This window comes from Ranitomeya imitator, chromosome 2, assembly GCF_032444005.1.
Source record: "Ranitomeya imitator isolate aRanImi1 chromosome 2, aRanImi1.pri, whole genome shotgun sequence".
Taxonomy (NCBI): Eukaryota; Metazoa; Chordata; class Amphibia; order Anura; family Dendrobatidae; genus Ranitomeya; species Ranitomeya imitator.
Window position 1 is genome coordinate 288,136,619 of NC_091283.1, and position 23,775 is coordinate 288,160,393.

General features: G+C 48.2%; 1 protein-coding gene across 1 annotated transcript in view; it reads right to left on the reverse strand.

Moving 5' to 3' along the window:
• LOC138663213 (oocyte zinc finger protein XlCOF7.1-like) overlaps positions 1-23,775 on the reverse strand; it is an 80,659-nt gene that overhangs the window by 23,901 nt on the left and 32,983 nt on the right. The window contains exons 3-7 of the mRNA XM_069749375.1: positions 8,068-8,217; positions 7,759-7,938; positions 7,553-7,676; positions 7,372-7,469; positions 7,045-7,135 (exon numbers count right to left, since the gene is read on the reverse strand). Of these exons, the coding sequence (XP_069605476.1) occupies positions 7,045-7,135; positions 7,372-7,469; positions 7,553-7,676; positions 7,759-7,938; positions 8,068-8,145 (571 nt within the window). The 5' untranslated portion in view covers positions 8,146-8,217. The remainder of the gene's footprint in view (positions 1-7,044; positions 7,136-7,371; positions 7,470-7,552; positions 7,677-7,758; positions 7,939-8,067; positions 8,218-23,775) is intronic.

Below are 23,775 nucleotides of genomic sequence, written 5' to 3' on the forward strand. Positions count from 1 at the left end.
GGAAGATGGCGGCGCCCAGGAAAGAAGACGGACGGACCTCGGGCGGCCAGGTAAGTATAAGGGGGGGGAGATCAGGGCACGGGGGGGGCGTCGGAGCACGGGGGGGTGGATCGGATCATGGGGGGGGTGGATCGGAACACGGGAGGGAGGATTGGAGCACGGGGAAGGATTGGAGCACGGGGTGAGGGATCGCTGTGCGGGGGGGGTGGATCGGAGCACGGGGGGGGGGGGTCGCTGTGTGCGGGGGGGGGATCGGAGTGCGGGGGGGTTTGATTGCAGCACAGGGGGTGTGATTGGTGCACGGGGAAGCGGACAGGAGGACGGGGGAGCGGAGCACAGGACGGAGGGGAGCGGACCACAGATCGGGGGGCTGGGGGGGCGATCGGAGGGGTGGGGTGGGTGCACATAAGTGTTTCCAGCCATGGCCGATGATATTGCAGCATCGGCCATGGCTGGATTGTAATATTTCACCAGTTTTTTAGGTGAAATATTACAAATCGCTCTGATTGGCAGTTTCACTTTCAACAGCCAATCAGAGCGATCGTAGCCACGAGGGGGTGAAGCCACCCCCCCTGGGCTAAACTACCACTCCCCCTGTCCCTGCAGATCGGGTGAAATGGGAGTTAACCCTTTCACCCGGCCTGCAGGGACGCGATCTTTCCATGACGCATATGCTGCGTCATGGGTCGGAATGGCACCGACTTTCATGACGCAGCGTATGCGTCAAAGGTCGGGAAGGGGTTAATGTGGTTGCTCCTATGCCTTATGATTTATTGGTATAATTACTTCTCTGATTTGATCCGGAGTAACCAGGTAACAAATATGTGCTATTTATAGGTACTCACATATATATATGTATACTTTTTGTATAGCGATTATTATTGATCTGCTCCTCACTTGATTATTGTATCCGTGCGTGGCACTAGTGTTGCCTTTCTTTTTCTTCATTGTATCTTTTTTACTCAATTTGTATTGTTGTATTTATATACCTTTTTTAGATTTTTTCTCCAATAAATACTGCTTAATTTTTAGCTCGTGTGTCCATTTATTGTTGGTTTTCTTATATATATATATATCATGGCGGAGCATTTACCTTGATTGCCCTCCCTATAGGTTTATCTATCCTCCTCCTAGTCGCAGGAGATCTCTCCCAACCCTGGCCCCTCATGTTATAGTAAGTCACACACCTCTACTGCTACATTCAGAAACCCCTCAAATCTCATTAACATTCCCTGTGTGTCTTAGGTCTCTTAATTGTGCCCTTTGGAATTCTCGCTCAGTGTGTAAAACTCTCCTTCATCCATGACTTCTTCCTTTCTGATTCTCTTAACCTTCTGGCTCTTACCGAGACCTGGATCCAGCAGTCAGACACCACCGCTGCTGCTGCCCTTTCATATGGTGGACTACACTTTTCTCATACCCCAAGATCGGACAACAGAGCAAGTAGAGGTGTTGGTCTGCACCTATCCTGTACCTTTCAGGTTATCCCTCAAGTACCCTCACCTATCTTCCCTTCTTTTGAGGTCCATGTTGTCAGACTATACATCCCTTCTCCATGTGAGTAGCGGTTGTGTATCATTCTCTGGGTCCCTCCCATCAGTTCCTGGATCACTTTGGCACCTGGCTTCCATATTTTCTCTCCGGTGACATCCCAACCCTCATCATAGGAAACTTTAACATCCCCATTACTTTTCCCCTCTCCCCATCTGCTACTCACCTTTTACCTCTAACCTCCTAGTTTGGCCTTTCGCAGCTTACTAACTCTCCTACACATGAAGACGGAAACTCCCTTGACTTGTTTTTCTCCCGGCTTTGCTCAGTGTATGATTTTCCAAACTCCCCTCTCCCACTCTCGGACCACAACTTTCTTTCATTCTCGGTTAAGAACTGCTATCCTGCTCAGGTCACCCCCACTTTCCACACTTCTAGAAATATACAGGCCATTAACAGCCAAAATCTTATGAAGAACTTGCAGTCATCATTGGCCCCTATCTCCTTCCCCCATGTCCTGACTCTGAACTGAAGCATTATAATGAAACACTGCAAAGTGCCCTGGATGAAACCGCACCTCCTATACATAGAACAACTCAGCACAGATGGCAACAACCCTGGCACGCGCTGCAAAAACGTTTCCTACAGCGGTGCTCCAGGTGCCCCGTACAGCTGTGGAGAAAATCCAATCTATCCATTATAAGTTTATGCTTAAAACATACAACACTGCCCTTCACCTCTCCAAACAAACCTATTTCAACACCCTCATCACCTCCCTGTCCAGTAACCCTAAACGTCTCCTTGACTCTTTTCACTTCCTACTCAACCCAAGAGTGCAGGCCCCAACCACAGATCTCTGCGCTGACGATCTGGCCAATTAATTCAAAGAAAAAAAATTGACCCTGTCTGACTGGAAATTTTCTCCCAATCCCCTCATACCATGCACTGTCCTCCCTCCCCCACTGCATCTAGCTCACTCTCTGATTTTGAACCAGTCACCGAAGACGTGATCAGGCTCCTTGCATCTTCTCGCCCTATTACTTGCACCAGTAACCCTATTACATCAAATTTCCTCCAGTCCTTTTCCGCAGCTGTCACCACTCACCTATCAAAAAAATTCAACTTCTCGCTCTCTCTTTTGGTATCTTTCCCTCCTCATTTAACCCCTTCACCCCCGGAGCTTTTTCCGCTCTTTCATTTTCGTTGTTTGCTTCCCTCCTTCCCAGAGCCATAACTTTTTTATTTTTCCGTCAATATGGCCATGTGAGGGCTTATTTTTTGCGGGACGAGATGTACTTTTGAAATATACCATTAGTTTTACCATGCCATGTAACAGAAAACGGGAAAAAAATCCAAGTGTGATGAAATTGCAAAAAAAGTGCAATCTCACACTTGTTTTTTGTTTGGCTTTTTTGCTAGGTTCACCAAATGCTAAAACTAATCTGCCATTATGATTCTCCAGGTCATTACGAGTTCATAGACACCTAACATGTCTAGGTTATTTTTTATTTAAGTGGTGAAAAAAAATTCCAAAGTTTGCTTAAAAAAAAAAAAAAATTGCGCGATTTTCCGATACCCGTAGCGTCTCCAATTTTCGTGATCTGGGGTCAGGTGAAAGCTTATTTTTTGCGTGCCGAGCTGGCGTTTTTAATGATACCATTTTGGTGTAGATACGTTCTTTTGATTGCCCATTATTGCATTTTAATGCAATGTAGCGGCAACAAAAAAAACGTAATTTTGGCGTTTTGATTTTTCTCGCTACTCCATTTAGCGGTCAGGTTAATCATTTGTTTTTATTGATAGATCGGGCGATTCTGAACGCGGCGATACCAAATATGTGTATGTTTGATTTTTTTTAATTGTTTTATTTTGATTGGGGCGAAAGGGGGGTGATTTGAACTTTTATATATTTTTTTATTTTTTTTTAATTTTTAATCACTTTTTTTTTTTTAATTTTGGCATGCTTCAATAGCCTCCATAGGAGGCTAGAAGCATGCATAACTCGATCGGCTCTGCTACATAGAGGTGAAGTACAGATCACCTCTATGTAGCAGAAATGCAGGGTTGCTTTGAACGCCGACCACAGGGTGGCGCTCAAAGCAATCGGCCATCAACAACCAGGGGATCTGCCAGCTGACGTAGTATTCCGTCAGCTGGCAGAAAGGGGTTAAGCATGCCATCATACATCCATTACTTAAAAAACCATCCCTGGACCAAAACTGTGCTGCTAACTATAGACCTGTCTCTAATCTTCCCTTCATCTCTAAACTCCTCAAATGTCTGGTCCACTCCCGCCTTATCCGCTATATCTCAGATAACTCTCTTTTCGACCCTCTTCAATCCAGTTCCTGCTCTTTACACTCTACTGAACCTGCCCTCACTAAAGTACCTAATGATTTACTAACAGCTAAATCTAATAGTCCCTACTCCATGCTAATTCTCCTGGATCTCTCTGTAGCATTCCACATGGTGGATAATCGGCTCCACCTCACTATGCTCTGCTCCATTGGCCTCAAGGACATCGTTCTCTCCTGGTTCTCCTATCTTTCTGACTCATCCTTCACTGTATCTTTTGCTGGTTCCTCCTCCTCTCATCTTCCCTTTACTGTTGGGGTTCATCAAAGATCAGTCCTAGGCCCCCTCATTTGAATACTGCCCCTATTGGACAAACAATCAGTAGAATTGGTTTCTGTATGCTGATGACTCCTAGATTTACACCTCCTCTCCTGACATCACGCCTGCCTTTTTAGAAAACACTAGTGATTGTTTTACCGCTGTCTCCAACATAATGTCCTCCCTCTATCTGAAACTGAACCTGTCAAAAATTGAACTCCTTGTGTTTCCTCCCTCCACTAACCTACCTTTGCCTGACACTGCCATCTCCGTATGTGGTTCTACCATTACTCCCCAGCAATATGCCCACTGCCTTGAGGTCATACTTGATTCAGAGCTTTCATTCACCCCCCACATCTGATCACTGGCTCGCGCTTGTTTTCTGCACCTCAAAAACATTTCTAGAATTCGACCTTTTCTTACTTTCAATGCTGCAAAACTCTTAAGCTATGTGCACACGTCTAGGATTTCTTGCAGAAAATTCCTGAGAAAAACCTGAAATTTTCTGCAAGAAATCTGCATGCATTTTTTGCGCGTTTTTGCCACGGTTTTGATGCGTTTTTTTCCGGACATTTCCCAATGCATTTTATCGTGGGAAATCCGCCAAAAAAACCCCGCAAAATTAATGAACCTGCTGCGTTTTTTACCGGGATGCGTTTTTTTCGTGGAAAAAAATGCATCATGTGCACAAAACATTCAGAATTCATTCAAAATGATGGGATGGATATTGTATGCAGTTTTTTTGCGGTTTTATAGCGTTTTTATCGCGGAAAAAAAACGCGAAAAATCAGCAACGTATGCACACAGCCTTACTATTTCTCTTATTCATTCTCATCTGGACTATGGTCTCTACTAATCCGTCTTCCTCTTACCAAACTCTCCCCTCTCCAATCTGTCTTGAATGAAGCAGCCAGGATCATATTCCTCACCAACCCTTACATCGATGCCACTGCCTTGTGTCAGTTATTACACTGGTTACCCATCCTCTCCAGAATTCAGTATAAACTTATCACTCTCCCCCACAAAGCACTCCATGGCTCAGCACCACCCTACATCTCCTCCCTCGTCTCAGTCTACCACTCTACCCGTGCCCTCTGTTCTGCTAATCATCTGAGATTAACATCCTCAATAATCAGAACCTCCCACCGTCGTCTCCAAGACTTTTCACTTGTTTTGCCAATTTTTTGGAATGTGATACCCAGGTTTATTCGATTAATCCCCAATACCCACAGTTTTAAACGTGCTTTAAAAACGCATCTCTTCAGACTGGCCTACTGCCTCAACACAATAATCTAACTATCCCCTGTGTTGCCCTTTCAAAATTTCTACCATAACCAGGTTCTTCGTATCATGTTCTCATACTCTTTATTTATTTAATAGCCCTCTGCGTCTGTACTGTTACATACTTAGACTGATAACCGGTTCATGCAGCTTTACATGAACAAAATGTAAAGTGCTGTGGAATATGTTGGGGCTATAGAAATAAAATTATTATTATTCCTGCTTCAGCCAATTGGAAAACCCCACACCCTACTAAAAATCAAAGCGTATTGCCGGAAGCTGCCAGTTACAGCCTTGTTCTCCTCTGTTTCAGTCATCTGTGCTCAGCTCCCGGCTTCTGTATTTGTTTCCTGTTGTGATCCCGGCCTGTTTACTGACTACTCTTGTATCTTCTAATTTTGTATTTTCTCTGCCCTCCTGGTTGTGACATAGCTATCTGACCATGCTTCTTGCCATGTCACACCACAGAATAGCAAGTAAATTTAGATCTCGGGCAATATTTTCCATTAAATAAGTTTCTTTAAAAAGTATTAGACATTCAAGGAGGACTTTTTATAATATTGCAAATAAAATTTAGATCTCTGGCATCGCAAAGGCGACCTTTTATTAAACACTACTACGAAGTTACAGGCTCACATAACTGAGGCAGGCCAATTCCAGAACGACTCATACAATATAAAAAACTAAATAAACAGACATAGAACAAAAAAAAACATGTTGTATCCTTAACAAGAACGTATGCATGAGGGGCAAGCTCCAATACTAAACAGGACTTGCACTCATTTATGGTGGACCATTGGAGCTACTATGAGTGCTGACCAGAAGAGTAGAGAAAGTATTAGCTCCCCCATTTCAGGAGAGATTGTGGAGTAATCTGAATTCCTTAGGATTATAAACATAATGAAATTTATGATGTGGAGTCAATCCATGAAACCAGGGCTCGAGTCATTCCAACACATCTCCTGCAGGCGTGAATAAATGTATATTACAGACATCAGCTACGCACAGCTTAGAGACATATCATGGCACAGGTATAATATTTTTATGTAGTTTCTCATGACCATTTCTGAAGTTAGCCATTTTTATATTGAAAAGTCAGGATAAAGGGAAACTCTGTTGTTATTGTACAGAAAGTCACACTTGGCCTCACTGCACATTTAATGTTGATCACAAAAGCGAAGTTTGGCAAGAAAGACTGGACCTGGTCTTGTAGGGACCATATGAGCACATTCAGCAGCACAGGAGGGAGAGAAGGTAGATTCATCCAATAAGATATCAGGGTTCTAGGAAGCCAACAGCATCATTACCATACACTTTCTCTTAGAGGCCATTTTAATATTTTTCTTCAAGTGATTTTCTAACTTGTCAGCACGTTCTACGGTCATTTGGCTTTTTAGTTTACAGATCTGTGCAGATAACGGTCAGCGTCTTCTAATCCCAGGGGGTAGGTGGAGCCTCCAGGTTGTAACTTCTATAGAAAAGGGCTTTCAATGACCAATGTCATTTGAACCGTTTTGGGTGGAGGAACATATTGTGGTCTAGAGGCAAAATGGTGATCACACGATTGTGATACGGCCGGACAACACCACCGATAAAGCAGCCACAGCCGGTGACTGAGAAGAATCTGTGACTTCTCTATATTTAGTGGTTACTACTCACCTGACCAGTTATAAGTAGTAATCTTCTCTTTACACCGTTTATCATCTCTCACATAGGTCTCTGTAGTATTAATATGGGTCAGATCTTCACCCTAAAATAAATATTGTAAAAGTCACAGACAGATTGAGAATTCACAGCTATTATCATCTCTAATTCTGCCATCTCCATTGTTCTCATTACACAAGTAAAAAAAAAAAATATATAATATTGGTGGATAAAACAAGACTAAGCAAATAATATTGGTCGATAAAACAAGACTAAGCACAAGACCTTCACAACTATCTATACAACATAGGGGAGATCTCATGACACCTTCTCTCCATCTACCTGATGATCCTGAGGAACATTTGGATCTTCTTGGTTACAGTCCTGTAGAAGAATAGGACGGGGACATCTCTCTGGTGTTGTCATCTTACTGGACAGATCTAGAGGAAACACATACAGGGACTGACTTCATTCTTTACATACAGATAATTATAGGCCGTATGTGTTTAGTCCTGTCTATTACCTGGTGATGTGAGGGGCTGGGGAACCTCCATCATGATGTCCTTGTACAGATCTTTGTGTCCTTCTAAATACTCCCACTCCTCCATGGATAAATAGACAGCGACATCCTGACTCCTTACAGGAACCTGACACATACAATGATACCGTCATTCCCTGATCCCTTCATAGCGTTACTGTATAATGTCCCAGCATTCCCAGCAGTGTCACCTCTCCAGTCAGCAGCTCAATCATCTTGTAGGTGAGTTCTAGGATCTTCTGGACATTGATGTCTTTGTGTATTATGGAGTGAGGTGGAAACCCCGTGATTGGGCTCAGGGGTCTTCCCCATCCCTCAGACACAGGGTCCTGACAGCGCTCACTAGAAGTCTTCTTCACTACTGTGTAATGCTGGTTATGGAGAGACACATTAATGAATCTCACTACAGACATTTCCAGAGTCCTCACCTCTCCAGTTTTGTCCATCTGTTATTCCCATAGATAAGAATGATGTAATGTGACGTCATCAGAAACTCTCACCTCTCCAGTAATCCGGAAGAGGATCTCTAGGGTGAGGTGTAATATCCTCTCCGCCATCTTTTCTCTATCCATTTCCATCCTTGATGAGTAAATCAGGAAAATTCTCTTATACAGAAGATCTTCACTGAGAGGATCCGATATTGTAGAGACCTGAATGAGAAGAAGATGAACCGATGTAATATCATAAAAATCCTGTGTAATAATACAATTACTGGAGATAATAAGGGGAAACATATGAGATTTATTATTTTACAGTATTTAGTTTTCTTCTTTACATCTACTAATAAAACCTATATATTTTAGGCCACAGACAACAAGCAGTTTCTTCCTCGGAGTCGGCAGCTGAATACGTTCCTCATAGACTCATCTTCCATAACACTAACTCTCGTCTCATTTACCGACACTGGAATCGGCATTAGCAATACTGCAGGAGATATTCATTACACGTGACAGGAGAAATAACTACTTCATGATGAGGACGACATCTTCATCTTCTACTACGGCTCTAGAAACAGATTTGTCCAGAGTCCGTTACTGACTCCATCACCACCGGCCTCTATATGAAGGTTTCCCGTCTTCCCCGCACTGTAATCTTCTATCACGTTAGATCTCAGGTCTGATTCACACACAGAAGTTTGAGGCTTTTAGAAAAGATGGTTTGTAAGAACCAAGACAAGAGTTATTTGATGATAATCTCTCAATGTACAGTGTTTTTTTTTCTGGATTTTTTTTTAGCATTTTCCTGTACGTTTCCATATATTACATGAAAAACACCTGAAAAAAAAACAATACTGTGTGAATATTACGCTGTGTAGGGGCCAATAAAGGAGCCCCATACTATAAGAGTAATACATGTTTCTTTGGTTTCCATCTTTCATAGTTGCGTCGTTTGTATCTATCAGCGGAAAAGGAAAAAAAAAAAACATTGTGATTCTTAAGGTACCGTCACACTGAACGATATCGCTAGCGATCCGTGACGTTGCAGCGTCCTGGCTAGCGATATCGTTCAGTTTGACACGCAGCAGCGATCAGGATCCTGCTGTGATGTCGTTGGTCGCTGCAGAAAGTCCAGCACTTTATTTCGTCGCTGGACTCCCTGCAGACATCGCTGAATCGGCGTGTGTGACGCCGATTCAGCGATGTCTTCACTGGTAACCAGGGTAAACATCGGGTTACTAAGCGCAGGGCCGCGCTTAGTAACCCGATGTTTACCCTGGTTACCATCATAAAAGTAAAAAAAACAAACACTACATACTTACCTTCTGCTGTCTGTCCCCGGCGCTCTGCTTCTCTGCACTCCTCCTGCATCCTGTGTCAGCGCCGGCCAGCCGGAAAGCAGAGCGGTGACGTCACCGCTCTGCTTTCCGGCCGCTGCGCTCACAGTCAGAGCAGGAAAGCACAGCGCCGGGGACAGACAACAGAAGGTAAGTATGTAGTGTTTGTTTTTTTTACTTTTACGATGGTAACCAGGGTAAACATCGGGTTACTAATCGCGGCCCTGCGCTTAGTAACCCGATGTTTACCCTGGTTACCGGCATCGTTGGTCGCTAGAGAGCGGTCTGTGTGACAGCTCTCCAGCGACCAAACAGCGACGCTGCAGCGATCGACATTGTTGTCGGTATCGCTGCAGCGTCGCTTAGTGTGACGGTACATTTAGGGTATGTTTCCACGTGCAGGAAACGCTGCGTGTCTGACGCTGCATAGAGCCGCAGCGTCAGACACGCAGCGTCCAGATGTTACAGCATAGTGGAGGGGAATTAATGAAATCCCGTCTCCACTATGCGTGGTAACACGCACGCGGCGGCTCTGCGACTCCGGACATGCTGCGCGTCTTTTCAGATCGCAGCATGTCCGTATATCTTGCGGCGACGCTGCGTCGCCGCAAGATATAGCACAGGGCCCTATGCGATGGGTGCGATGATGCCGGATGTGTGCTGTGAACACATCCGGCATCATCGCGTCCCAGAAGGGGGCGGGGCTTACCGCATAGCAGCAAAGCCGCTCTGACGATACCGCCGGCCATCCTGAAAGCGGACACATACCCTTAGAGTATGTTTCCACGGTCAGGATTGCATCAGGATTTGACACAGGTAAAATCTGCACCTGAGGTCACTGGCAGGCCACCTGCGTTTTTTCATGCGTTTTTTTATGCGGATTTGTGTGTATTGTAAGCTAAATAATGATATACAAAAAAAAAAGAATTGTGATGTCATTTCTTGTCCAACCTCTTCATTTACATACTCCATTGAAGAATAATGTTTAAACACACAGATAGATATATAATAGATAAATAGATTAGATCTATAGATAGATTAGATAGAGCTAGATAGATAGATAGATAGATACAATAGATGGATATACCTGAGATACTGTAGATAGATATGATAGATATACCGTATATAGATAGATCTATCTAGCTATTTATAGATATATCTATCTGTAGATAGATATATTTATAGATAGATAGATAGATCGGTAGATAATAGATAGATATGATAGATAAATAGATATGATAGATATGATAGATATGATGGATAGATAGTAGATAGATATGATAGATAGATAATAGATATGATAGATAAATACCAAGCCCGCTGTTTAGTAATAAACATAATAAAATGCTAATAAAGAGTTAGGCCGGGATCACACATGCGAGAAACTCACACGAGTCTCTTCTCAAGACCCGGCACTGCCGCCGGCACTTGGGACCAGAGCGTTCAGCTGCATAGAAATACATACAGCCGCACACTCTGGTCCCGAGTAGTGTTGAGCATTCCGATACCGCAAGTATCGGGTATCGGCCGATATTTGCGGTATCGGAATTCCGATACCGATTTCTGATTCTTACCGCATATCGGATACCGGAATCGGAAGTTCCCAGAATTCAAACTGCACGCATGCAGCCAATGAGGAATGATTGGAAGTGTGGGCACATCCTGTTTAGCATGGTGGGCATGTAACTACTGGCAAGGCTGTGATTGGCTGCTGAAATTATGTCATGAGGCACTATAAAAAACGCTGCCGCCATTTTGCGCTCACTCTGCTGTGAATTCAGTTAGGGACAGGACGCTGTGTTCTGACTGAGGGCCAGTTGAGATAGCGAATTGCTTCATTACGCTTTTCCCAGGCTAATTAAGCAACCGCTGTGTGTTCACCTTGCTTTTGCCTTGCAGCGCTGTTTTAACAGCGTTCTGCAAGGTCTCTGTGTGTGTGTGTGTGTGTGTGTGTGTGCAGCTCACTCTGTAGTCTGTGTGCAGCCATAGCCGGTTGTATTCAGCTCAGGGGGGTTCACACTGCCTCATACTGTTCTATCCATTGTCCTTTTTTGCTAATAGTGCAGCCTGCTGCACATTTTTTCAAAAATTTCCTATTAGTGGCTTTCCACCCGTCTCCAGCAAAATTGTGGAAAAACACTACATAGGATAACATAGGAGGGTTTTTGGGCCTTGCAGCGCCGTTTACGGCTGTCTGCACGGTCTCCGTGTGAGTGAAACTTGCTCTGTAGTCTGATCTGCCCCCAAAAAATAAAAGTAAAGTTCACCAAACACACCACTTAACAGTTGTGTAGGCGACATTAACTAATAATAAAGTCTAGTCCACACTTTAGAAAATTAGTGTTTCTTATACCTGCTGTTCAGGAATAAACACACTAAGGCCTTAGTACTTTTCTGCTTATCTTTATCTGTCAACCAAGATGAAGAGGGCAGGAAGTAAGGTACGTGGGTGTGGGCACGGAGCAGGGAGAGGACGTGGTGATTCTGTGCCTGCTGCGGGCACCGGTGACTCATCATCACCCAGTTTCAGCAGGGAACAGTCCTTCATGCGCAGCTTTGTAGGAGAGCGCCGTACACCGCTGCTGCGTGAAGATCAAATTGAAGCCGTTGTCGGATGGATGGCAGCTAACGCATCGACTTCAATTAGTGCCACATCCTCTCAGGCACAGAGCACTGGAGACCAGCCATCTGTCTCTTCACCACCTGCCAAATTGGCCAGGCAGTCAGAGAGCCCAGGACAGGAGCCATCTCTACTTCTGTTCTCTGAATCTCTTGGCTTGGAAACGGGGCCAGCCAAGCAGCATTGGAGAAATGGAAGAAGAGGCAGTGTGCAGTGATGCCCAACAGCTTTGTCTCTCTGACTCTGAAGAGGCGGGTGGGCCAGTGCCTCCGGTCACCACAGCGCAGTACGCATCTGATGATGAAACTCAGGTGCCGCTTTCTGGTGCATACTGTGCTGCCGAGACTACCCATGAGGAGCAGTTGGTGGCAGAGGGTAGTGGAGATGATGAGGTCCTTGACCCATCATGACGTGAGGTACAGGAAGGTGGTGGGAGCAGCTCTGAGGAAGAGATTCCCCGAACGGGCCAAAGACGGAGAGGGAGGGGGAAGACTGCGGAGCCTGTAGCCTCTACTTTGGCACCCGTTAGGAGCTGGTCTCTTCCAAAAGCCAAAAAGGGCGCTCCCAAGACTTGCAGTGCCTGGTCCTTTTTTGACACAGTTGCAGATGACATTTGCTTTGTCAAATGCAAGCTGTGTCATCAGAAAGTCAAAAGAGGGAAAAGTGTCAGCAACCTCAATACCACAAATATGTGGAAACATGTGCGGACCAGGCACGCGGTGGAGTTACAAAAACACACTGAAGACCTAGGCCAACCAACAGCGGCAGCTACCACCTCTTCAGCTCGTGTTGCCTCTTCCTCCAGCTCACACACAGCTGGTTCGGCTTCCTCCCAGGATCGCCATGGAAGAACCTTTGGCACTGTTGTCCAGAGACCCACTGTAATTCCACCCACAGCACCACGTTCCCAGTCATCATCACACTCCCAGCCTAGTCTACAGCCATCGGTACTACAGGCATGAGAGAAAAGGCGGCCATTCTCGGCAAACCATCCTCGAGCACAGGCTCTGAATTCAGGCATTGCCAAACTTCTGTCACTGGAAATGCTCTCATTCAGGCTGGTGGAGACTGACAGCTTCCATGACTTGATGGCATTGGCAGTCCCACAGTACAAGGTGCCCAGCCTCTTTTATTTCAGCAGGCAAGCCGTCCCTGCCCTGCACAAGCATGTGGAGGGACACATAAAACACGCGCTACTGAACGTCGTGAGTAGCAAGGTCCACCTCACCACCGATGCGTGGACCAGTCAACATGGACAGGGGCGATACCTTTCCCTCACTGCCCATTGGGTTAATGTTGTTGAGCCGGGTACAGATCGTGCGAGTGGCGCAGGACGTGTCCTGCCCACTCCAAGGATTGCAGGAATCCAGTCTGTACGCATTGACTCCTCCTCATACACAAGTTCCTCAGAATCATCGCTGCAGGAGCCGTCGCAGTTCACCTCCACATGGACCCGTGAACGTTTACCTGTTACGACCGACATGAGCACAGCCGTGGCCAAACGTCAACAGGCCGTCTTGAAATTAGTTTCTTTGGGGAATCGAAGCCACACAGCGCAGGAGCTCTGGAATGCCATCAAGCAGGAGTGCGATGTGTGGTTTGTGCCAGCGAATCTCCAGCCAGGCATGGTAGTGTGTGACAATGGCCGAAATCTGGTGGCAGCTTTGGCCCTTGGCAACCTCACTCACATCCCATGTCTGGCACATGTGCTCAATTTGGTTGTGCAGAGTTTTCTGAGGGACTATCCGGATCTTGATGCACTGCTGCACAAGGCCTGCCTAGAGTGTGCTCACTTGCTGCGTTCCAGCACGGCAAGATCGCACATTGCTGCTCTGCAGCGCCGATTCCGCCTTACGGAACATCGCATCATATGTGACCTACCTACCAGGTGGAATTCCATGTTACATATGTTGGAGCGCTTGTGTGAGCAGCAACAAGCAGTAATGGAGTACGAGCTGCATCAGGCGCAAAGAAGTCACACTCCGCGCCGTTCAGACTTCACAACCACAGAGTGGGCCACTATGAAGGACGTCTGCCAGGTTTTGCGTCCCTTCGATTATTCCACGCTGATGGCAAGTGCAGATGATGCACTAGTCAGCATGACTGTCCCCCTTATCTGCCTGCTTCAACAAACACTGCAAGCGCTAAGGGATGATGTTGTGGAAGAGGTGGAGGATGAGGAGTCACCATTTCCATCAGCTTCTGGACAGTCAGCGCCACGTTGTTCCTCACAAAGGCGTAGGCAGGGGACACTTTGTGAGGAGGATGAGGAGGAGTCAATGGAGGAGGAAGACCTCCGTCCATAGGAGGGAGTTCCACAATTGTCCAGTAGTCAGTGTGTACAGCGAGGGTGGGGTGATGAAGAGCGGGCAGAGATCATGTCTCAAGCAGGGGACAGCGTTTCTGGGCCAGTTGGCAGTCTGCAGCAGATGGTTGATTTCATGCTGCAGTGCCTGAGAGACGACCACCGCATCGACCACATTCTCAACATGCCTGATTATTGGGTGTACACCCTCCTCGATCCTCGCTACCGGGACAACGTCCAAAACCTTATCCCAGCGTTGACCTGGGAGCGTAAAATGCGTGAGTACCAAGACACACTGGTGAATTCCATCATCTTCTCCTGTCCAACTGAGAGGAGTGCTGCTAGTGCTTTACAAAGCAGCTCAGTGCGTCGAGGCAGTGGGGGAGGCTCTGCCCAAAGAGGGAGCAGAAGCAGTGCCTCTGCCCAAGGCAAGCCCAGTATGGCACAACTCTGGCACACTTTTGTGTGCCCGCCCCAAATGTCTACACCATCACCGGCGGCTCCAGTCAGCAGGAGGCAACGGTTCCGTCAGATGGTGACAGACTACATGTCTTGCCCTCTTACTGTACTCCCAGACGGCTCTTCCCCTTTCAAGTTTTGGGTCTCTAAGCTGGATACATGGCCAGAGCTAAGCCAGTATGCATTGGAGGTGCTGGCTTGTACTAACAGACCGTCGCATGCGACTATCCTCCGATAACGTTAACCGGCTTACTTTTCTGAAAATGAACCAGGCCTGGATCTCGCAGGAATTTGCCACTCCTCTGCCTGATTAAGTAATTGGGTGTCATCCAGGTCTCCTGATGTGTTCATCTTTCTACCACCTGAACTGCAATTCCTGGGCTCCAACACCGCCAGTTGAGGCTCAGAAGTGCAGGCTGCACAGTCAAAACATACGACCCAGTGTTATTGGGTTTCAGTAACGTCAGCTGATCCCCAGCTGTGTAGCCGGCAATGTGTCCTGCGACCGCCACGCTGACACGACAACTGAAATGTAAGGGAACCTGTCCCCCCTCCCCCCCCGGCGTTTGTTACTGAAAGAGCCACCTTGTGCAGCAGTAATGCTGCACAAGGAAAAGGTACCTCTTTTAGTTTAGCTCCTTGCACACGCAGAACTTAACACTTATAAAATGTGTCCACTGATACCGTTACACCGTCACGGAGGTGGGACTTTCCTTCGTAATGTGACGCAGCACAGCCGTCATTCCTACCCCCTTGGTGCCGTGCGCTGCCTCCTCAGCATTGTTTTAAGCGGTCATGGAGCCTGTGCTGTTCTGTTATCCCTTGGCCATGCCCACTTAGCGCTGCCTGTCTTCTGACATAATTTGGTGTCAGGCTGGCTGCGCCTGTGCGGCCGCGCTGCCCGAGATCCCGCCTCGCAGTGTCTTCTGATTTAATCACACTGCGGGCCTGGGATCCATGGGCATGCGCAGTGCATATCTTCACCTCAGGCTCTCGCTCATCTCCCTCCGCCTTCTTCAGACTGTGCGCCGTCAGCTGATCCCTAATAGCATGCCATGGCCGTGACGCCGCACAGTCTGAAGAAGAGGGAAGGAAGGGAGTGAGAGGCGAGGATATGCACTGCGCATGCCCATGGATCCCAGGCCCACAGTGGGATTACATTAGACGACACTGCGAGGTGGGATCTCGGGCAGCGTGGACGCACAGGCACTGCCAGCCTGACACCTAAATTATGTCAGAAGACGGGCAGCGCTAAGTGTGCATGGCCAAGGGATAACATTACAGCGCAGGCTCCGTGACAGCTTAAAACAATGCTGAGGAGGCGGCGCACTGTACCAAGGGGATAGGAATGACGGCTGTGCTGCATCCCATTACAAAGGAAATTCCCACCTCCGGGACGTTTTAACGGTATCAGGGGACACATTTTATAAGTGTTTACTTCTGTGTTTGCAAGGAGCATAATTAAAAGAGCAACCTTTTCCTTTTGCATCCTTAGTGCTGCACAAGATGGCTCTTTCAGCTACAAACGCCTTGGCGGGGGGGGGGTTAAATGTTCACTTTCAACTTACTCCAATCAGGCTTCGGCCTACACTCTGTTCCTCTGCTACTCGTGCTGTCCCTGGGCTCTAACACCGCCAGTTGGTGCCTGGAAGTGCTGTCTGCACAGTCAACAGTCGCTCCTCTGTTATTGGGGTTCAGTAACGTCAGCTGATCCCCAGCTGTGTGTGCGGCAATACCTCCAATCTGCTCCTCCTGCTGTCCCTGGGCTCTATCACCGCCAGTTGGTGCCTGGAAGTGCTGGCTGCACAGTTAACACTTGCTGCCGTGTTATTGGGTTTCAGTAACGTCAGCTGATTCCCAGCTGTGTATCCGGCAACGTGTCATGCGACCGCCACGCTGGCACAACTAAAATGTAAGGGAGCCTGTGTCCCCCCTCCCCCCCAGGCGTTTTTTACTGAAAGAGCCACCTTGTGCAGCACTAATACTGCACAAGGAAAAGGTGGCTCTTTAAATTATGCTCTTTGCAAACGCCGACCTACACACTCATGTAATGTGTCCCCTCACACCGTCAAACCGTCCCGAAGGTGGGACTTTCCTTTGTAATGTGACGCAGCACAGCCGTCATTCCTACCCCCTTGTCTCCGTGCGCCACCTCCTTAGCGTTGTTTGATTCGGTCATGGACCCTGCGCTGTTATGCTATCCCTTGGCCATGCACAGTTTGCGCTGCCCGTCCTCTGACATCATTTGTGTACAAGGTGGCTGGGATCCATGGCCATGCGCAGTGCATATCCTCGCCTCTCACTCCCCTCCTACCGGCTTCTTCAGACTAGGCGGCGTCAGCTGATCCCTAATAGCATGCCATGGCCGTGACGGCGCACAGTCTGAAGAAGAGGGAAGGAGGGGAGTGAGAGGCGAGGATATGCACTGCGCATGCCCATGTATCCCAGGCCCGCAGTGGGATTACATTAGACAACACTGCGAGGTGGGATCTCGGGCAGCGTGGACGCACAGGCACTGCCAGACTGACACCTAAATGATGTCAGAAGACGGTCAGCGCTAAGTGTGCATGGCCAAGGGATAATATTACAGCGCAGGCTCCGTGACAGAATCAAACAACGCTGAGGAGGCGGCGCACGGCACCAAGGGGGTAGGAATGACGGCTGTGCTGCGTCACAATACAAAGGAAAGTCCCACCTCCGGGACGGTTTAACGGTGTGAGGGGACACATTACATGAGTGTGTAGTTCAGCGTTTGCAAGGAGCATAATTTAAAGAGCCACCTTTTCCTTTTGCAGTATTAGTGCTGTACAAGATGGCTCTTTCAGCAACAAACGCCTGGGAGGGGGAGGGGGTTAAAGGTTCCCTTTCAACTTGCTCCAGTGCAGGCTTCGGCCTACACTCTGCTCCTACTGCAGACCCTGGGCTCTAACACCGCCAGTTGGTGCCCGTAAGTGCTAGCTGCACAGAGAAAAACACCCACCAATGTGTCAGTGGGTTTCAGCAAAGCCAGCTGTTCCCCTGCTGTGTAGCCGGCAACGTGTCCTGCAAACGCCACGCAGACACCTGAACTGAAATTAAAGTGAACCTGCCCCCCCAGGTGTTTCTATGTATAACAGCCACCTTGTACAACAGTAATGCTGCATTTGTACAAGGTGGCTCAATTTTTCTCCTTGCACACGTTGAACTCAACACGTACAAAATGTGTCCCCTGAGGCCATTACATTGTCCGTGAGGTGAGACTTTCCTTTTTAATGACACGCAGCACCACCCTTGGTAGCGCTGCCAGTCTTCTGACATCATTGGTTGGCTGGCTGCGCCTGTGCGTCTGCCCTGCCCGATCCAACGTCCCTCGTTGTTTTATTTATTCTGACTGCGAGGGTGTGATTGATGGGCATGAGCAGTGCATATGTTCGCCTGTCTTCACTCATCTCCTTCCGCCTTCTTCAGACTGTGCGGCCTCATGGCCGCGGCATGCGATAAGGGATCAGCTGAGGCCGCCCAGTCTGAAGCAGGTGTAAGGACATGTGTGAGAGGCGAACATATTTACTGCCCAAGGCCATGAATCCCAGCCCCGCAGTGTGAATTAATGAAAAGACACTGCGGGTCTGGGATTCATGGGCATCGCTAACCGCACCGGCCGACATGAAATGAGGTCAGAAGACGGGCAGCGCTAACAGCGCATGGCCAAGGGATAACACAACAGCGCAGACTCCTGTACAGCAAATAACGACGCTCAGGAGGCTGCACCCAGCACCAAGGTGTTATTTTTGACACCTGTGCTGCGCCACATTAAAAAGGCAAGTCACGCCTCCAATACAGTTTGACTGTATATTGGGCTAAATTGTATACGTGTTTCATTCAGCGTGTGCAAGGAGCAAAATTTAAAGAGCAACCTTTTACTTGTGCAGCATTACTGCTGCACAAGGTGTGGCTCTTCTAGTTTGTAACACCTGAGGGGGGGTTAAAGGTTACCTTTGAAATTGGTTCAATTAGGCTTCGGCCTACACTCTGCTCCTCCTGCTGACCTTGGGCTCTAACACCGCCAGTTGGTGCCCGGAAGTGCTGGCTGCACAGAGAAAAACACCCGCCAATGTGTCAGTGGGGTTCAGCAACGCCAGCTGTTCCCCTGCTGTGTAGCCGGCAATGTGTCCTACAAACGTCACGCAGACACAACAGACCTAAAACTGCCACCAGTGCAGGCTTCGGCCTACACTCTGCTACTCTCCTCCTCCTGCTGACCCTGGGCTCTAACACCGCCAGTTGGTGCCCGGAAGTGCTGGCTGCACAGAGAAAAACACCCGCCAATGTGTCAGTGGGGTTCAGCAACGCCAGCTGTTCCCCTGCTGTGTAGCCGGCAACGTGTCCAGCACAAGCCACGCTGGCACAATAACAGACATTTTCCTGCCTCCAGTGCAGGCTTCGGCCTACACTCTGCTCCTCTTTGATTCCCTGGGTTTCAACACTGTCAGTTGTCACCTGGAAGTGTTGTCTACACAGAAAAAACACTCGCTCATGTGTCAGTGGGGTTCCGAGACGCCAGCTGTTCCCCTGCTGTGTAGTCGGCAACGTGTCCAGCACAAGCCACGCTGGCACAACAGAACAAAAGCTGCCACCAGTGCAGGCTTTGGCCTACACTCTGCTCCTCTCCTCCTCCTGCTGACCCTGGGCTCTAACACCGCCAGTTGTTGCCCGGAAGTGCTAGCTGCACAGAGCAAAACACCCGCCAATGTGTCAGTGGGGTTCAGCAATGCTAGATGTTCCCCTGCTGTGTAGCCGGCAACGTGTCCTGCAAATGCCACGCATACACCTGAACTGAAATTAAAGGGACCCTGCACCCCCCCCAGGCGTTTGTATGTATAACAGCCACCTTGTACAGCAGTAATGCTGCATTTGTACAAGGTGGCTCAAATTTTTTTCTCCTTGCACACGTCGAACTCAACACGTAAAAAATGTGTCCCCTGAGACCATTACACCGTACCCGGGGTGTGACTTTCCTTTCTAATGATACGCAGCAACCCCCTTGGTAGCGCTGCCCATCTTCTGACATCATTGGTAGGCTGGCTGCGCCTGTGCGTCTGCCCTGCCCGACACAACACCCCTCGTTGTCTTATTTATTTTGACTTCGAGGGTGTGATTGATGGGCAGGAGCAGTGCATATCTTCGCCTGTCTTCACTCATCTCCTTCCGCCTTCTTCAGACTGTGCAGCTTCATGGCCGTGGCATGCGATAAGGGATCAGCTGACGCCGCACAGTCTGAAGCAGGTGTAAGGACATGAGTGAGAGGCGAACATATTTACTGCGCAAGGCCATGAATCCCAGCCCCGCAGTGTGAATTTAGGAAAAGACACTGCGGGTCTGGGATTCATGGCCATCGCTAACCGCACCGGCCGACATGAAATGAGGTCAGAAGACGGGCAGCGCTAAAAGCGCATGGCCAAGGGATAACACAAGAGCACAGACTCCTGTACAGCAAATAACGACGCTCAGGAGGCTGCGCCCAGCACCAAGGTGTGATTTTTTGACAGCTGTGCTGCGTCTCATTAAGAAGGCAAGTCACGCCTCCAAGACAGTTTGACTGTATAAGGGGCTAAATTGGATATGTGTTTCATTCAGCGTGTGCAAGGAGCAAAATTCATAGAGCAACCTTTTACTTGTGCAGCATTACTGCAGCACAAGGTGTGGCTCTTCTAGTTTGTAACACCTGAGGGGGGGTTAAAGGTTACCTCTGAAATTGGTTCAATTAGGCTTCGGCCTACACTCTGCTCCTCCTGCAGACCCTGGGCTCTAACACCGCCAGTTGGTGCCCGGAAGTGCTGGCTGCACAGAGAAAACACCCGCCATTGTGTCAGTGGGGTTCAGCAATGCCAGCTGTTCCCCTGCTGTGTAGCCGGCAACGTGTCCTGTAAACGCAACGCAGACACAAAGCTGCCTCCAGTGCAGGCTTCGGCCTACACTCTGCTCCCCTGCTGACCCTTTGCTCCAACACCGCTAGTTGGGGCTCTAGAAAGACAATCTTGAATAGGTCCACATCCTGGTTCCAGTACCGTCAGCTGGTTCTCGGCAGTGTTTTTGTCACGGGTACTCCCTCCTGCCCAGCCTGGTTCCAGCACCGTCAGCTGGTTCCGGGTAGTGTCAAGGTCACTTACACGCCTATACGTTGTCCCGTCGTGTTGCGGTCGGGTTAGCCAACTCCATGGTGCCTCCAGTTTAGGAGCTTCCTATGTGGGCTGCGGGAATTGGCAATCAAGGCTGGTTCTGTAGTGCCAGTAGGCCAAGCTCCCCCTGTAGGACTGTTGGTGTTCGGTAACTGCGGCAGCCTCGCGGCCTAGCTGTTCTCTCTTCTCCTGTGGACCTTCTGGTCCACATCCTGGTTCCAGCACCGTCATTTGGATCTAGGCAGAGCCTTTGGCTTAGGTGCCTCCTTCTGGGTATCCGAGTTCCGCCAACGCCAGGCGGTCCTTGGTAGTGCATTTTAGCGCGGGTACCTCCTGCTTAGTAACCGGGTTACAGCACCGTCAGCTGGTCCTCTGTCGTGCCATTGGCTCTTGCACACTTGGCCAACGCATCCGGGTTCCAGTACCGTCAGCTGGTTCTCGGCAGTGTCTTTGTCACGGGTACTCCCTCCTGCCCAGCCTGGTTCCAGCACAGTCAGCTGGTTCTGGGTAGTGTCAAGGTCACTTACACGCCTATACGTTGTCCCGTCGTGTTGTGGTCGGGTTAGCCAACTCCATGGTGCCTCCAGTTTAGGAGCTTCCTATGTGGGATGCAGGAATTGGCAATCAAGGCTGGTTCTGTAGTGCCAGTAGGCCAAGCTCCCCCTGTAGGACTGTTGGTGTTCGGTAACTGCGGCAGCCTCGCGGCCTAGCTGTTCTCTCTTCTCCTGTGGACCTTCTGGTCCACATCCTGGTTCCAGCACCGTCAGCTGGTTGCGGGCAGAGCCTTTGGCTTAGGTGCCTCCTTCTGAATATCCGAGTTCCGCCAACGCCAGGTGGTCCTTGGTAGTGCTTTTTAGCGCGGGTACCTCCTGCTTAGTATCCGGGTTCCAGTAACATCAGCTGGTCCTCAGTAGTTCCATTGGCTCTTGGACCTTCGGGTAGCCATCCGAGTTCCAGTTCCATCAGCTGGTTCTCGGCATTTTCTCAGCCTTCTTGTACCTTCTGTGTTATGACCTGGTGGTTAGAAGCATGTTGTGAATTCTGTGGCAGAGTTCAATCCTATGGTCACAAGTGGTACTTCGGCTGATTCTCTCTGGGAGCTTCCGTTTGTGGAGGAAAGTGGTACTGCAGCTTCTGAGTTTCCTCCCTCAGGTGATCTGGTGAGGTCGTTAGCTGCTACTCTACTTAACTCCACCTGATGCTTTGATCCATGCTTCCTGTCAATGTTCCAGTGTTGGACTTGTGTTTCTCTGGATCATTCCTGTGGCCTGCTGCTCTGCATAGCTAAGTGCTTCTTTGCTATTTGTTGCTATTTTTTCTGTCCAGCTTGTCTATTTGTTTTGCTGGAAGCTCTGGGACGCAAAGGGTGTACCTCCGTGCCGTTAGTTCGGTACGGAGGGTCTTTTTGCCCCCTTTGCGTGGTTTTCTTTAGGGTTTTGTGTAGACCGCAAAGTTATCTTTCCTATCCTCGTTCTGTCTAGAATATCGGGCCTCACTTTGCTGAATCTATTTCATCCCTACGTTTGTCTTTTCATCTTACTCACAGTCATTATATGTGGGGGGCTGCCTTTTCCTTTGGGGTATTTCTCTGAGGCAAGGTAGGCTTATTTTTCTTTCTTCAGGCTAGTTAGTTTCTCAGGCTGTGCCGAGTTGCATAGGGAGCGTTAGGCGCAATCCACAGCTGCCTCTAGTTGTGTTTGGAGAGGATCAGGAATTGCGGTCTACAGAGTTTCCACGTCTCAGAGCTCGTTCTATTATTTTGGGTTATTGTCAGATCACTGTATGTGCTCTGATCGCTATGTACATTGTGTTACTGAATTGCCTATCATAACAGTACAGGAAGCCAAAAGTACTAATGATTCTCAATAGAGGGAAAAAATAAGTTCTGAGACCATTTTTTTTCCTTGGCACTGTGATTTGTCTTTTTTTTCCCCTAGACATTTGGGTGGTTCAGGACACAGGTGTTACAATGGACATTAAAGGTCTGTCTTCATGTGTAGATCAGCTCACGGCAAGAGTTCAAGATATTCAAAATTTTGTGGTTCAGAATTCTTTGTTAGAACCGAGAATTCCTATTCCAGATTTATTTTTTGGAGATAGAACTAAATTTCTGAGTTTCAAGAATAATTGTAAACTGTTTCTGGCTTTGAAACCTCGCTCCTCTGGTGACCCAGCGCAACAGGTTAGGATCGTCATTTCTTTTTTGCGTGGCGACCCTCAGGACTGGGCATTTTCTCTTGCGTCAGGAGATCCTGCATTGAGTGATATCGATGCGTTTTTCCTGGCGCTTGGATTGCTGTACGATGAGCCTAATTCAGTAGATCAGGCAGAAAAAAAATTTGCTGGCTCTCTGTCAGGCTCAGGATGAGATAGAGCTATATTGCCAGAAATTTAGAAAATGGTCCGTGCTCACTCAATGGAATGAATCTGCGCTTGCAGCCATTTTCAGAAAGGGTCTCTCTGAAGCCATTAAGGATGTCATGGTGGGATTTCCTATGCCCGCTGGTTTGAATGAGTCTATGTCTTTGGCCATTCAGATCGGTCGACGCTTGCGTGAGCGTAAATCTGTGTACCATTTGGCGGTATTACCTGAGATTAAACCTGAGCCTATGCAGTGCGATAGGACTATGACCAGAGTTGAACGGCAAGAACACAGACGTCTGAATGGGCTGTGTTTCTACTGTGGTGATTCCACTCATGCTATCTCTGATTGTCCTAAGCGCACTAAGCGGTTCGCTAGGTCTGCCGCCATTGGTACTGTACAGTCAAAATTTCTTCTGTCCGTTACCTTGATATGCTCCTTGTCATCGTATTCTGTCATGGCGTTTGTGGATTCAGGCGCTGCCCTGAATTTGATGGACTTGGATTATGCTAAACGTTGTGGGTTTTTATTGG